The sequence below is a fragment of the Notolabrus celidotus genome, chromosome 9 (assembly GCF_009762535.1).
Source record: "Notolabrus celidotus isolate fNotCel1 chromosome 9, fNotCel1.pri, whole genome shotgun sequence".
NCBI classification, from domain to species: domain Eukaryota; kingdom Metazoa; phylum Chordata; class Actinopteri; order Labriformes; family Labridae; genus Notolabrus; species Notolabrus celidotus.
In genome coordinates, this window is record NC_048280.1 from 9,595,852 (window position 1) to 9,613,184 (window position 17,333).

Consider the following 17,333-nt stretch of genomic DNA (forward strand, 5'->3'; position numbering starts at 1 on the left):
GACATTGAGGGTAATTTTTTCACTCAGACATTGAGCGCTGGAAACATTGAATTGCTTTTGTTTAGACAAAAGGTGCTGCCAGCAAAAAAAACAATTGTGTTAATAGACACAGGCCTTGATACACATCAGAGAAAAATATAAATAAAAACAGGTTGCAATTCTTTGGGTTAGAGGTTGGAATTAAACGGTTGAACCAAAAGTCCAGTCGAGATTCATTGAACTGACTGACAACAAGACAAACTTTTCTTGTTACGCTGACAATGTGATAATATTCGATCAGTTGACAAAGTGAAGTACAGAAAAATGAAAGTAGGAGCTTATTCCTTTTTTAAATTACCTTTTTGCTTGATAAACAAGTAAATATTTTGTATTCGTTGCTAATTCAAAAACTCAACCTCAAATGTCTCACTGCTGAGGTAACTCTTGACATTTTTTGCACCTGAATTCCCTCACATGAAATAAATGAAAAAAAAACAACCCCCCAGTCACTGACAGAGAAAGCAGCTGAAGAAAAAGAAGCAGACATGTTGGACCCAGCCCTACCTCTCTGCCGTGGAGTATGCCTTTCTCTGACACATCACCGCCAATGAACTGCTTCCTGGCGCCATTTCCTGTTTGATCTCCCACGCCACCAGGTTGCTGGGTTTCACCGCCAGGAAGTTGATGCCTGACTGGAACCACACCCTGCAGAGACAAAGAGAGAGAAGAGAAAGCCAGGTTAATCCAAAGTTCACTGCAGCACATCATAAAACAACAGAGGATGAGAGAGCAGAGTTGTCACAGTGACAGTTTGGGGGAATTTGCTTAAAATTGAATTGGCTGTGCTTGGAGTTTCCCTTCCCCGATTTTTTGGCTGATTTTCTTTAATCTCTGATACGTGCCAAAGTCTCTTTGTATAAAATGCCTTTTAAAATTGATTCACACAGCTGGGTGCTACCTCCCGTGGTTTTAGTGGGAAAACACAAAGGAGTGACGTGAGAGGCTGATATGAAAGTTAACATTTTAAAGGAGTAGGTGCTGTGAGGATGATGGGGTTCATGTCTCAAACATGAAATTTTGCTCTGTGAATGAGAAACAATAAATTGCTCAGCCCTTTATCATTTCTTTCAGTTGTTGTCTATTTGGTTTTTTTTTTGTATCCAAAGTTTTCTTTCGGACTATCTCATCACCAATACCTCTTGGAACCCACTCTCTGACCTTTTTCTCCCCTTCCCTTTCCTATTATTCCATCTTTCCTTCCCATCCAGCACTTCTCCAGCTTCCATCCCTCCTTCCTCACCATCATCTCTTTTTCTCACCACCTTCTTTAGCTTTTCATCTGCCTTTCACCTTCTTTCTCTTGTTCCCTTCCCTTCCTACCTCCCTCTTTTCCTACCCTATATACATGCCCCTCCTCCACCCTTCAATCTCAAAGCATCCACTTCTTAATCTCATTCCTTTCTTTCTCTCCCTCTCCCTGCTCTAATCCGTCCCGGTGTGTTTTGTTCTATTTATCACCTTGACAAGACCCTCCCTCAGTTTAACACACTTTTTCAGCACATGTAGCCTACACATACACACACACACACACACACACACACAAATACACACACACACACACACACACACACACACTTGTTTACTGCATACTGCTTCTCTTATTAACCCTCATACAATAGTCTTTGGCACACAACTATGCAAATACCAGCACAGACGTTCTCGCTAATAAACTTTTTCTAACAAAAGAGGAAGAAAAAACTCTTCCAATCCTCTTTGTCTCTTTTCTCATTATGACTTTCTGGTATTCGTCTCGCTTCATGTCGTGCCAATAACTGCCTGCAAATATGTCATGGCGGTCCCTTGCGTGCTCGCTGTACATATGTTTGTGAGTGTGTATGTATATACACGCACCTCTGTGTGTGCTATAGTTATCTTACAAGATGCTTCTTAGTCTTAGTCTCGATGGATTGAACCTCTTGTGAAAACTTAAAAACACACCTTTTTACTTTGAACTCGTTGACGGGGAAAATGTTCCCTGGTTATAATCGCAGTGTATTTTTGTGAAAGGCTGATGGGAAGAAATGGGAAAGAGGGATGTGTCATGGTGCCAAGATCTATTTTGCCGTTCAGGCAGTGTACACTTTATTCAGTGTGGTGTGTGCTCATGTTCCCATGAATCTACAGTGTGTATTTGTAGATGTGTGGGAAGAATTATAGTATTACATAATGGGCAATTTCATAAACAACTTGATGTTACATTTAATGTGAAACAAAATACAAGAAAAACTCTAGCACTCTTCCGCTGCCTGTCTTTTCCCTCCACGCTCCCTACTTATGTCACCTCAACAACCTCCCATTTACTTTCTGCCTTCTTCTGATACTCCACTTCAAAGAAAACATATGGCAACTAGACTGATGTAACTAACGCACCAACTCAAGGCAATAAGCAAGCAGAGAACAAACCATTAAAAATGTTGTGTTATGCGAACAGCACCACAAAAAGGAGCTATGAGAAAATGTGGTGAAGAATGAAGGTAAGTTTTAAAAAAAAGTCCCAAATGTGAGAGCACAAACCTCACTTTGGTTAATGAAATAATGCACTGTGAAATCAAAGCAAGAAATGCATACACAACACACTCTTCTATTGTAAAAGATAACCAGAACAGAAACTGTGACAGCCGTAAAACTCCGACCCACGTTAGCTCAGAGCCAGCGGAAAGTAGAGGCCTGTCACAGATCATTTTGAGGCCAGCTGCCAATGATTACATCTGACATATTATCTGAGGAGTGACAACTAAACACAGCAACAATTATCTGTGTCAAAACAGAACAAAAATAAATATTTACTATTCAATTGTAGGGCATTGAAGGCAGCAATAGACTGTTTATCACAGCGGGTTAGACATAGCATTGAGAGGGTTTTATTTGATGTCACTTCTCTTTCTTACAGCATCACTGTTAGTATGACACTGTCCTCACAACTGGCCAGCATGTTTGGTTCCATTAATCCCTTTAATAACTATGTTTCTCTAACAAGCCACCTCTTGTTATGAAGTGAGGGGTCAAAGAAAATGACTACTCAAGCCTCTGGGCCATTTTGGTGTCTGTCAGCTCATTGTATTGGTTTCACAGCCAGCTTCTGACCATATTTAGTTCAATCTCAGTGGTATCAATATTGTTTTAATCCACTATGTGTAGCTGTTTCCAGTTTTTAGGATTTCAAAATGAAAAACGGCTACACACAAAACAGTTCGGCCAAACTAATTTCACTTCTGCATCAAACCCAAATCTCAGCTCATTGTATATACCGTTAAATTTGTTGTACAAGACAAGGCTGTAAACTATAAACAATAGCTCTGGTGTGGTGCAAAGAAGCCATCAGGCCTTCACTGAAACACTCTACTGGAGAGTCCCCAGCAGAAATAGACATGTTAACATTACGTTACGCCAATGAAAGGACAACAGCATCACGCTATGTGCCATGGGTAATGTATTCTTGGTGCTATTATAATTTTTGGTATGCTGAAAAAGTTGTCTTGGGGTTCAATTTAGAATACCAGGGCGAACCAACCCACTTCAAGCACTGGTTCAGTCAAAACTCCAGAGAGAGTGAACAGCAAACAGAATGGGGTCTTCAATGATAAGATAGTCTGTTGCTTTTAGTGGTTGTTAGCTTTGCCCAAAAATTCAGACATGATGTTTGTGGGCAAATCTTGCTTGGACCATGGACACATAATGACAATCATTCACCCCTGCACTCATAAAAAGTCATATGTAAGGAAACAGCCCCACTTTTTTCCCTTGGTACCTCTGTCAGTAATCTGTTGTGTGTGTGTTTGTGTGTGTGTGTGTGTGTGTGTGTGTGTGTGTGTGTGTGTGTGTGTGTGTGTCTGTGTGTGTCTGTGTCTGTGTCTGTGTCTGTGTGTGTGTGTGTGTGTGTGCATGCCTGTCAACAAGCAGGATGATGGACAAGGCTGCGTCCCTAAGCTGCTTCTGTCAGATTCGAGTACAACAACAGAGCCTGACAAGTGTCTGTGTATCTGTCTTTGTCTGTCTGCTGTTTTTTTTTTAGGTAACACAGGAAGACAGGCAAAACTTCTGCCTCTCTCTCTCTCTCTCACTCTCACTATATTTATCAATTTATTTAATCTTTCATGTTCATGAGGCTGTTAGGTCTTGAACCTGAAATCAAAAAGCGCCTTATTTTCAAATCTGTGATATTTTCAAGCAAGAATTTTAACTTCAACTCCTGTGTAACACACTTTAAGCTTTATTTACAGCAGAAACATTAACAGGCCATCCATTTCCTCCCTCGCTCCCTGGTGGCACTCATACATTACACACTTTCACAGCTCCAGTCTGCTCCTGTTGGCCATTGAGTAGCTCACAGAGCATTACGATTGATTTTCTTTGCCTTTTTTTTCTGGAGCGCTGCCTTGTTTATAGGCATTTCAACACTGGTTTTCCAAGTGGAAAAATAAAGAGCAAAAGAGTAAGCGAAGGAAAAAACCAATAGGGCATTATGCCAAAAAGCTAAAGCAGGCTGTGAATAAGGTTCCTCTTTGCTGTTTTCAATCACAACTTAAAATGCAGAATGTGTTTCTGTCACAGTGATGCATTTTCCCCCTCTTCTTGGTGTTATTTTTTGTTTGCCCCACAGGGGTCCCTTTACCTCGCTTATGCAGATTGTACCTCTGCTGCATGGTGCCTCTCTCTCTAGGAGCTTTTTGAACATGAAGGTTTTGCTCCTTCTTTAGTTGTTGGCTGGTTATAGAATGAGAAATTAGATAAATATGGGAAAACAGCTCAACTATAAGACAGTTATCATCTGTTTAAGGATAACTAACCACATTTCATTACCTTTGTACACCTAACTTCTTCATTTTACTTGTTTTATTTACAAAATATGTTTTATTTCCTTCATTTCACAACTTTTAAATGTATCTGAAACTCTGAAATCTCTACTAACGGATCAATATTCATAGTTTTTATTGACCTGCAACACTTTCATCTGGTAATCAATCAAGTCTGAGGAAAAAACATATAGTACAATAGCTACTTTAATGGTCTTAATCATTTTATTGAGCTCTTAGACAACAAGGAAAACTGTGCAGCCCCTTTCATTGACTTTCAAAAGCTTAACAAACTGTGGACCGTGTAATTATGAAACATAAATGTATTAGTATTGGACTGTCAGATCAATCTTTCTGTTGGTTTGAAAGCTAATTATGAAACAATTACAGATTGTGCAGGTTATATCACCTCTTAATATCTTGAAGTACACATGGTGTGCCTCAGGGCTCAGTGCTGGGACCACTGTTACTTAAAATCTATATATGATGGAACATTTCATCTATATGTGGGTGATACTGTTATTTACTTGTCAGGCTCTCTGTCATTTATAAGATGCTTCTGATATGGTACACGACTCTTTTGTGAATTAAAAAATGATCTTAAATCCTGATAAAAAAAAAAAGAAAACTCATAATGTTTACATTAAGAGTTTTTGGCTGACAATTCTTGATTTGTTTCCCTCCAGTTCTAGCTGTTTTTGCTTTCTGTTCTCAGAGTGTGACTTAAAATGGGGTAAAGGGGTTTTAGGTATGCTGCTATACTATTTGGAAGGATTCAGGTCTATTGAAATGTTTTTACAAGTAGATTGAGTCGTTTGAGGAACTTGAGGTTGTAGATTCTTTTAGTGATGACTTTCTGTTATGTGATCTAGGATATGTTGACCTGTGTTTGTAATAGTTCTGTTGTGTCTGTAGCTTAGTTTGAATGTGCTGCTGTCAATCTTGGCCAGGACACTCTTGTAAAAGGGAATGGTAATCTCAATGAGGCGAAGTAATGCATAACATGTAGTAATGCATATTTATATCTCTGCCTATCTGCACAGACCTAATGACCCAGGGCAGCAAACATTATGTACCAGAAAACCTTTAATCCCTCACCTGGTTTAAAACTGCTGTAATCTCCAATGCAAGGAGAAAACAAGAACAAGCTTTTACAGTTAACTTCAGGTGATAGTACACGTGTCAGGAGATGAGGCTTAAAATTCGATCTGCCTCTAGTTTGCACTCACACACGCACACGCACACGCACACACCTCATCATGATAACCTGTTCAAACCCACACGCTATCTCCCTCTGACACAGCAGCACAATCAGCGCTAACTCAAGGTCGCGCAGACCTCTGAGTCACATGTATGTACGGCTGTTGGTGAGTAAATCAGGTAGTTTGAGTCATAGCTCTGGACACTGGGTTTCCTTGAGGAGCAGGTGATGATGGAGAGGCCCATTTACACTCGGCAGAGAGGCAGATGGAGTTAGGAAGCAAAGGGAGAGGGTGAGCCAGGGTAGGGAAGTTGGAGCACATAACAGAAGAAGAGGCCCCCCCCAAAAAGTAAAAATAAAATTCAAAATGAAAATAAACAAAAGCAAGCAAAAGACTGGAAGCTTGTTTTTTAGAAATAGTCTGACTTCTCGAGTAAAGGTATAGTAAAGGAACAAATGGAACCAAATGTTATGCCTGTTTGCTATTTACTTTCTTCAATTCTTCAGTTGCAAATGTTCTTTTAATCTGCAGTATGAGGCTTTTATATCCCCCTGGTAGAGTTCATAGAAATAACACAAGCACTGCATAATGGGAAAATGCTACACCATCATGAAGAGTCAATCTTTCTTTGTATAACCTGCAAAAGATAGTTCCCCTTAGAAGTCGGATCATAAAACCTGACTTTGACATTTTATGGGTAGGTTAAATGCATGTTTTGCGCAACATCTCAGCGCCCATGGAGGAGGTCATTTGGTTTTAAATCTCACAATGGCTGTAAATAAAGGTAGGTTGTCCATTCTATATACAGTCAATTGTTTAAATCAAAGGGTAGGGCATATTGGAGCCTATACGCTATATTCTTACAAAGATATAGCCTCACCGAGCGATGGCTAACTTTTTGTTCTTGCTGCTAAATTTAGTTAGCTTGAAGTGCTGAATAGCCATGTGGCAGCACTTAAATGCAACCACCTACTTTACTCTGCAGGTATACTGCAGAAAATTAGGGAATTAGCCTCATATTGGTGGGCTAAAGCATTGTTTTATGAACAATGTGTGGAAGGGAGTTGAATATAACTGATATTATCTTTATGGAACAGTCCCACACTTTGCTTAATCTGGAAATAAAGGCGGTGAAAGACAATTTTCAAAACAGAGCTAAAAGCTTACGATACAGTACGATATTATACAATACGATACGATGCGACACGATACAATAGGATATGATATAATACAATACGATATGCAATACAATACAATACAATAAGACCCATAATAGTCTTCGATGTCTCTCAAGGGAAACCTGTCTTAGACTGCAGTCTAAAGAAAAGACAGACTGAAAGAAGGAAAGCACCCAAATGAAAGAAAGGACTTTAAAGACATTTATAACCGTTTTCAGAGATGGGGACTGCAAACCTTCACCAACCTACTTCATTGCCACATACTGTACTATATCTCAATATATGCACACTGGCTCTTTGGCATCTTTTAATAGTGTACAGTGAACCACTTCCAAGCATTACCATGTACAAGGAAAGTTTTGGAAATTAATCAGTTGAATCAGCCAAAGTTCAAGTCTACTCTCCATTGTGAGAGAAATATCTCCAAGCCAAGTCACTTGAGGTCAGATGAATGATAAATACACAGCGTTGGCACTACAGTAACCTCCATTCATGTTCTTTTGAGCTTCTTTAAATGTGCTATATTCTGTGAAAGTCTTTGTGTCTCGTCCAATATAACCTCTACAAATGCCGGCTGCGAGGTAAATACATTTATACAGACTCCAGGGAACCTCCTATTATAGCATAAGCCCTTATTGCTTGAGGAGGCTGTGTACAGAGCCAGTGGGCTTTGAAAGGCTAAAATCTGACAGATCTGCTCAGGAAGAACTCAACTCAGGGCTTAGTCAATCTAAGAAGGCTAAACAGTGATTCTGATGTGTTATATCAACAGGTGTCAAGTAGGTAAACAATGTTTTCAGATTAAAGAAGGAGATCTTAAGCCCCCCAAGGTGTATCTGCTCTTCTTTAGATTATTCTGATGTTCTTTGCAATGTACCAGGTTGAATATAATGCTGCAGCAGATTATATGACTTTATCAAAGTTATGTAAGTATAAATCGATGATGGCTACTATTGTATAACCACAAAGAAGATATATAGAAAGATGCTTCAGGTAGTTACCTGTCTTAGATAAGCAAGGGAAACTGGTTTCCGTGGAAGTCCCTGGTGTCATTAAAAGTGCATTTCTTTATCTACCTCACAGACTCGGCAGTAAATCAATAGCTGTCAACAATTAGATGACAGAAGCAACCTGATTTTTTTAATTTGTATTGTTTTCATTGTACTACTGCAGTCATCATATTAAAAACGATTGCAGGTCCTTCTCCAATATAGTTCCATGTCTCCAGAAGTATCTCTGGAATTACGATCACATTTCTGACTAGTCTAAAAGAGCATACTTCTGCCATTTCACCCTCATCTACTCACTGTCAATCGTGGTGTTTATCATCATTCAGTCATTGTTTTCTCCTCCACTTATCACCTGTTCCTCCATCTGATGTTGGAGGGAACTGCCACTCTTGCAAATTTCTCAGCTGCAATCTAAACGAGGAACTTTGAGTCCAAGACAAAAACTTGAGTTGAGTTCTAGCAATTATGAGGGAGGTAGAGATTCTAAATTCCTAAAAAAGTAATACTATAAAAGACTGAATTCAAAATCCTATGTTGGACTCATTGAGTATGTAAGAAGAGTGGCAATGGTTTCTTTTCAGTCAAATACATCACATAATGGATCTACCAATGTGTCTTAAAGCTCTCTCTCGTATTTTGGAAAAGTTTTCAGTCGATTTCTATTCTACTACTAGCTTGAAAGTATGAATCCAGGAACCCTACACAAGCCTAAATGAGCTTAAAATATTATAGACACATAACTGTCATTGGTTGTCATTGATACACTTCATCTTCCCTCTGTTGTGAGCTTGTTCTTTCTTTCTTTGTACTATTCTATGTTCACAGTGATCCATAGCTGGGAGCTTTGCATTCAATAGCCTACTGCTGCTTTCCTCATATTGTTCAAAGAATTTCAGCTCACTGTAGAGTTGCATTCATTGCCATGCTGTTCTAGATGAAAGCGTCAGCTAAATGCCTAAAATGTAAATGCAAAATGTAAATTTACAACCCAAAAGGCATTCTTCCCAAGACAAAAGAGCAGACCAGGAAGCATATGCTGCATGTCAGGAAACGTTGCTCCGTGCACAGCAGCAGATGTGTTAAGAAGACAAAAGTAAGAGAAGACATATTGTTTGTTTGAAGTTGGATTCCAACAGATGTTTCGGGATTCGTTGGGAGGAAACTGTAAGAAGCTGAGCAGAATTCCAGCCTCTAGTTCGAGAACATGTCTCACTTTTCTTAAGCTTAATAAAGAGCAGTGGAAGCCTTAGTCATGACAGTTTGTGTCATTATCACATCTTATTACATGTTCTTGTGTTTCAAATACATGGACCAGACATTGCCATTTGACAAGCTGGGATTTAGTCTAATTCCTGGACTGGATTTGGAAATAAAGTAACATTAGTTCAGCAAAACAGGTCGGATCAGCATAGGAAAAACTCCTCCACCATAAGGACACAAGCCTCCTTCTCATTATTGTCAGAATTAAGGATGACCTCAATATACAGGGAGTCATTAACACCATGAGACTTCCCAAATTTTGCTTGATCACCAACCATGGTAGTCAAAATCTACATGTTCAGATGATTGTTAAATGTTCTGTTCAGGTTGTGAAGAAATAATTCTTAATTGAAGTTTCTAGAGTGTCTTCTTTCATAGTACAGGGAGATGTAGTTTCAGGAGAAGCCATAACTTTTTGAATTGGGAGGCATTATTCGATGTTTGCAGTTCTGTTCATCCAAAAAAAAAACGTTTTTGGTTGATATGACACTGTTTAGAAGACTCAGCATCACTATCAAGTTGAATTATTCCAAGCAACAATGTGGAATGTGTCTATGTGGAACATATCATTCATCATTGAACGTTTGCCAAGATTTCCTATGGTTTGAATCCCCACCCACATTAATAATTCAGGACTTTAAGAAACAGCAAAACAGTAAAATGGCAGCCATTCTTTAGATGCATAACAGGTGTTTGTCAAAATTCAACACAACGCCTGCATATATCTCCACACATTCTGGAGGAGCAGCCGTCGTTGGACATGAGTGGCATTCAAATGAGTCAACCGTCAAATCATTAAATCCTTGTTTTCTGCTTTTCCCGCCTTTTGAGAGGCAGAAGCAAAACAATCTGTTGTTGTGATCGTAAAACTGAGAAGAAGCAGGAATTTAATTTTTTTTCACAAGTGACAAGCTGTCAACAAATTGAAAAGTCATAAAAAGAAAGTCTAGCAACCTACTCGCAAAGTTGGTGTGTTAACAAGTACATGTACATCTGTGATCATTCATTATTCCTGGCTGATCGTATTCGTGTAAAACAACACTGTGTTAAAGATCACTACACGGTTTTAGATAATAGTTTTAGACTTTGTCACATGAAATTGAAAAGTAACTCCTCAAAAAAGAGAATAACAAAATATCATAAATATTACAGCTCTTTGGAGGAACATTTGTAATGTTTTTACAGGAGTACATTCTTTATATGTTTTTATTGCTAATGTAATAGAAAGAGGTCATCCTGGGGGCAGCAGTTGGGCCAAGTGGTTAAATCACACATGCCATGTACCGAGGCTATAGCCCTTGAAGTTGGTGGCCTGGGTTCATTTCCAACCTGCTGTCCTTCACCGCATGACATTCCCCACTCTCTCCTTCAGTTTCCTCCTCGATCCACCGTCCTATCCTCTCAATAGAAACATTAAAGCCCAAAAGTAAACTTAAAATAAAGAGGTCATCCTTTAAAAAAGAAACATGATTTATTTTGAGTCACAGTTCAGTACTTTGTTCAAATCTTGAATGTATGCCTTTTTGAAGTCGGAGTGATGGACAGATTGCACAGCAAAGGGTTATGAAATTTTAAAAAGAACAGGTGGAGCTGTACTTTTAAGACGTGGAGAGACAGATGGGGAGCTGTGAGTTCGGAAATTCATAATAAACAGTTGTTAAACATTCGAAAGACGGATGTAAAAACAGCTCTGTTATGTCGGTCACAGGTCAAATGTGTCTCCCTGTGTGAACATCTGTTATACGATGTTATCCAGGCTGTTTTCTCTTTTTTTCTTTGCTTTGAATTCCTCTCTCTCTCTCTCTCTCTCTCTCTCTCTCTCTCTCTCTTTATTGAGGGCGTTTTTTCACTTGCTCTTGTTCTTCCTTTGTTGTCCTTTCATCCTGTTCATTTTTCCAACCTCTGCTCATTCGTACACTCCCCCTTTTTTAAACTGACTTTTTAAAGCAGTCCTCCACTCTTAACTATCTTTATTCTGTAAGTTACTTTCTGTCACTTCAATTCCTTACTGAAACCCCACCATAATATTACACCAAAGCTTTCCTGTCAGCAGTAACAACACTAACCAGAGGTGATGAACAATGTGAGAAAAGAGCTTCACCACAACCTTTATTCAATTACCTTTGTTGTGAATGTGTTAACAACCTTTTGTGGTGTGTTCAAATGCCAGATTTAATTATTTTAAAGTCTTCATTAACCCAGCCTCCACATCTAATGACCAAGAATTACAAGTCTGTACTTGTCTGAGTGAAACAATTGAGGAAGTCACATGATGCTAGTTGGACCTAAATATTACTTTGTTTGTCTCATGAATAATATCAGTTTGAGATTTTTTTAACATTTAACAATGACAGCAACCTTTCTAGATCTTTATTTAAGTAGTTTTAGCTCTGAATCAAGCCAAACCTTAACCATACAAGAAACTGGTTTTATCAGCACAATATATCTGCATCCATTGGATTTGATATCTGACTTTGAAAATGAGGTGAAGTGATTGGCATATTGCAAAATAAAGCAAATGCTTTGTGCAAACAGGCAAGAAGACTGAATCCCAATGTAGCTACACGAAGCATGTGACCTGCACATGGAAAAAGCTTTCACTCTAGTGGAGAGATGAAAAACTGCATCAGACAAAAGCATCAGAAAATATAACTAGGCAACTGTAACTAATTTAAAAACTGTATTCAAACAAACATAAACACCATCCATCATCTTGTTTGTCCCATCAAAGCCACAAAGTTTAAAGCCACTGTGAGGAAAGATCACTGCAAGCTGTGTTGATTCTGTTGACCACTTTGGATGAAATCAGTAGAGTTGTTCATGATGAAGTACCATCACCCAATGTTGTAAAAATGTGACTCTTGTCAATGCGTGCATTTTGAAGCAAATTAAATTAATACTTTTTTTTAAAACTTTCCTTTGTTCAAGACCACTTTTAGAAAGATGCAGAGTGATGAGGTCGTGTATTGATTTATTTCTGCGTCAAATTATTAAGTGTCAAATAACGACAACTAAACTTTGTAAACTCAGATTTGTTACCACGGGTTAGCTTGCAAAACGTGACCTGACATAAGGTTTAAAATTACCCTTAACAGCCCCGGTGTCATGACGTGTACTCTAGTGTTTTGACAAATATCTGAATAATGTAAATACATAGGTGTTTTAACTCTTCTGTCCACAACAAGCAGTGAAGCATTCACTCATCAGCATAAACAATACATTCTGTTGAAAGCCATTTTGTTCTTTTAGATAAGCCCTGGTTGTAGAGTTTCTCTGTCTATAACAATACTTAAAGAGAAAAAAAATGTATTTTTGCTTATCCTGTTCCAATATCAATCATGAGTACAAAACATCATGCAACAAATGAAAATTATATGAAGAAAAATTAATCTTTCTGCTTGTTAACAGAAACCAAACCTTACCAGTGGAGTTCTAAACATTACCCCTTCTGCGCCAAATATTGACCCAGCTTTTTACACAGAAAATCCAACCCCAGTACAGGCACTACAATTCAGAATAAAGAAATAACCCCAATGTGGCGAATGATCTAATTTTACTGTGTAGGTCATGACAGGGTGTTAGTATAACAGTGATAATATATATTTCTAAATCAGCCTCTCTTAGAACATCCAGTCACATCCTTTCTTTTGCGTCCATGCTAAACTAGATAATTAGCAACAAAGTTCTTACTTCTGTAGATCTATTTTAACTCATGCTACGTGCCAGACAACCCATTCTGTCATCAACATAAAAACGTTCCTCCTTTATTAAAAAAAAAACAAGAAAAAAAACAAACAAACAAACATGAAAATGTTCCTCAAGCTGCCTTTGTCACTTTGGACCATTTGTAACTACAGCTAGAAATCTTTTCAAGTATGAAATTGTTGCTTCTGCTGCTCCTATCACCATGGTGATGATAGCATACCAAACAGTTGCCTAATGTTTCACCTAATGGAATGTTGCAAAAAGTTTGGACATCATAAAGACTAATGTCTCGTGAAATTGTCAGTATTTCAGCTGTTCCTTATAGGCACCAGTCCAGCAGCTGAACCAAAGACTGGTAGGCCTGACGTTCATCCCCTCAGAATTGATCAGGGCCCGAGAGGATGCACAATACTGACAGTCATATTTTAATAAATCTCTAAAATTTAATTTGCAAAACTTTATTTTCAGGATGCATTTTTCACTGAGTCTTGCACCACAATAAAATACCTTCTCTAATAGCAGAGAGAGCATCCCCCAACCAACCACCCACATAACCACACACACATAACTGCTGTCTCTTTGGCTGTCTTTCTCCACAGACACTCTCTCTCCCTGAGCAGCTGGCTCCCCAGTTATATAAGTTTACTGCAAAATGACTATTGTGTAATAATGATGAAAGCTTCTGGTAAACTGGGATGTGTGTGCAAGTATCTGGGATGTGTTTGTGTGTGTGTTTGATTTGGTATACAGTACATGAAGTAGACATGTGACTTCCTATACACTACATGCCTCTTTACTCATTGTATGGCTGCTTATACATGCCTGTGTGCGCATATGTTGGCCTGGCTTGTGTGTTAATTATGCATGAGTGAGAAAAATGCCATCAGTTGCCTTCTGTTCCAGAAGTGGTCTTTGTTTTTGCACTGCTGCTCAGAACAAGCCCCGGCACCACCAGCCCTGCAGGGATAGCCATTATAGAAGCCCCTGCTTGTGCATCCACCATGCATCTGTCCTGCAAAGTAGTAAAGACCATCTTAAAAGACCATAATCTGCAGGAGTTTGATCTCAATGACGCTCAGTAAAAATGACAATCATTTAACCAGCTGCTGAGACTCTCTAAAACTCATTTTCTGACTCCTACTTATGTTTTTGTCTAACCAATGATTTGCAAAATGCTGCTGGAATAACTTGGCCTTCAATGAGGGGTAAGGCAATTCATTTATTGTGCAAAACCATTATTTGTGCTTCTATGAAGAAGCGAACTTTAATCTTTATGGTGGATTCATTCTTTATGCTCCATGTGAGCTGCATGGTCCACGACACACTATACGTTAAGAGAGTGAGCATGGATATGATGTGGTGTGGGATAGGACTATGAAGAGGACGGGGTACTGTACTGTGAAATGTATGGAAGTCAATGCAGCGGAAGTACAGTAACTTCAGACAATTGTGTTAAGCCAGCTGTTAAGCACAGCTGGGGAGCAGTGTGATAACCACTGACCATGAACACGGTCATAACTGAATTAGAAATAGAGTCCAAGCAATTCACATGGAGCTTCATTGTCCAATGTCGTACAGATATTAACTGAGGGTGACGATAACATTGAAAGTCATACTTGTTTTGGACTTTTTGGACTCAATAATGAAGCACAAGAATCTTCCAAATTATCATATGTCTGTAATTCTGACCTTGATTTTCCAGATCACAGATTTGGTACCCACAGTGTACCTTTACTGCTCACCTTAAGGTTATAAAGAAGTTAATAGTGAGTACAGTGAATGCTCCTGAAGTAGGCTAGGATTTCAGCATATCCTGCAGCCTTTCTTGTTAAGAGTTGGCATGCTTTATCAGCATGCTCATGGATTTCTTCCAAGTGCTCTGGTTCCTTTCTGCAATCGAAAGACATGAATGGCTAAATGAATCAGAATCTTTGCCTAGGTGTGTTAGCCTGACGATACACAGGGATCCTATTCATCCAGTGCCCAGAACTTTTAGCGGAATGAGGCTCTTTAGAGTATGAATGAATGACTGAATTAAATAATGAATGGAGGCAAATATTCTGTAGAAATTGAGACCATACACCAGTGAGTTATAATGCTTGAGTGATAAGTACGATGAAGGTTTTAAAAGAGGCATGTATCTGGAGTTTGAAGGCACAAGTTACAGGAACGATAAGGGTGGATCATGAAAATAGAAAACCAGCCGGAGCTGACTGACACATTTCGTATTAAGTGTGGCTGTGAATCATCTGTACCTTCAAAAAAAGTCTGCAAGTAGCCATCCTTTCTTCTTTCTTTTTTCAGCTGGAATACGGGCATTTACACTAATTCCAGATGTACGCCTGCTTGTTACACAGAATGTCTCGTGTTAGTCTTACCTCTTGCAAGCTGAAGCCAAAGTGCAGTGGTTGGGCATGCACACAGCCAAGCGTGGAACTCTTACAACTGCTACCTCTTCTCACATTTTTAAGCAGGACACCGATAATGTAATGTTTTCTGCTTGATGCTTGGATCCCTTTCAAACAAAAACCCTCACACATGGAATCAAACCGCCCACTCTCCTTCCCACCACACATGGGATTAGAACGACATATTTCTCTGTAAACAAAGACACAGACAATAGAGGTGGGTTGTTGGCTGCTGCAGTAGCCTCGAGCTAGTCCTCTGGGCTGAGGTCCCAGATTAGCAGCGTAGCTACCAGCTGCACCACCATGGATCACATTTTTAGGAGACAGGATTCTAAAAGAGGACTTTTCCCCTTAGATCAAAATCAAATGGAACCAGATCAAATCGAAACAGAATGAAGGGAAATTCATTATATTACAACAATGTTTTGGTTAATTTGTTTTGCTTTCATGTTGAGGAGGATGGTCTGGATTTCTATTTGTTAAGGAAGGGGGGACAACTCAACTGCTCATGAGGATGATTCATATGCTTTGAATTGTTTCTATTTTTAGTTAACTTGTACGAATACCAAGTTTTTCTTGTATCACAACACTGTTAGTTGAAATCATGCCTCCAGGCCAACTTGATGAGCTTCAACTTCATGTTAATAGATCATACCCTTCATACTGCTGGCATGAGCAGTGAGAATCTACAGAATAGAATAAAATCCTTTATTTTGTCACGAGGAACATGGTTCTTCAGCAAATTAGATTTAAATGATTGGGCTGTATTGACTTTGAATCAGCTATTCATGTCCCGGGCCTGAAAAATTATGTATGGTAACACTTTTGATATGCTTTTCAAAGTAAAAGTCCAGTCTGACATTTATGTAGAGAGACTCTCCTTTTTTTTATACAATGCTTTTATTCTGCATTTTGTCCTGGACAGGTATTTGGGGAATGATGTTACTTGTAAAACTCTTTATTTGAGGCTCTCAAATGTTTGAGGCTGCACTTTTGTTGGGGGAAAAAATGCTGATTTAAATCATGTAGGCATTTTTATGCTTTGTTTATAAATAAATAAATAGTATCAGGTTACAGGCAATATTTCTTCTTGTGCAATCTCCCTCTCTGTCTGTGCCTCTCTCTCTCTTCGTCCCTTTGCATTCAGTTATTTGGTATCTGTGTGTTAATGAAGTCACAAGTAAACAACCTAAAGAGAAAAGTAATCAATATGCATATTAAATATATGTATGAGCTACAATTCACAGTTGAGCACTTGTCTTACTATTCTTTCCTGTTTTGAGTGAATCCTCATGACATTTACAAATCCAAAACATTTTAATCATTTAGTAATCAGAAAGTTTGTGGCTTTATTTAGGATTAAACATCTAAGAAAGACAGGGTTGACAGAAACAACTCATGTAGACTGTGTTAATATCATAACAGCACGAGCCTGAGCTATTGCACACTATAACCGTCTCACAGCCAGCATGCACCTTGTCGGTAGCTGACCTAACGGTTTGAAAAGGGGATCTAAAAACTCAATGGTTCTGCCTTTCTCATGTACTGTTATATACCAAGATTTCACTTCCCAACATACAGTATGGTTGGATATACCCAATTATACCCCCAATGATCACTGGGGTCACGTCTGCAACTGCTCTGACAGAAAGTGGGAAAACTGCCACAGCAGTTTGGTGCAGTATTCAAGGTTTGTAAGTAAAAGTCATGAGTTATCAAACTACGTAGCACAGGAAAT

The 17,333-nt window shown here is 38.8% G+C and overlaps 1 protein-coding gene across 1 annotated transcript in view; it reads right to left on the reverse strand.

Annotated features, from left to right (window-relative positions):
- The window catches only part of LOC117818563 (transmembrane protein 132D-like), a 127,665-nt gene that overhangs the window by 62,658 nt on the left and 47,674 nt on the right, over nucleotides 1-17,333 (reverse strand). Inside the window, exon 3 of the mRNA XM_034691501.1 lies at nucleotides 544-684. Within this exon, the coding sequence (XP_034547392.1) occupies nucleotides 544-684 (141 nt within the window). The remainder of the gene's footprint in view (nucleotides 1-543; nucleotides 685-17,333) is intronic.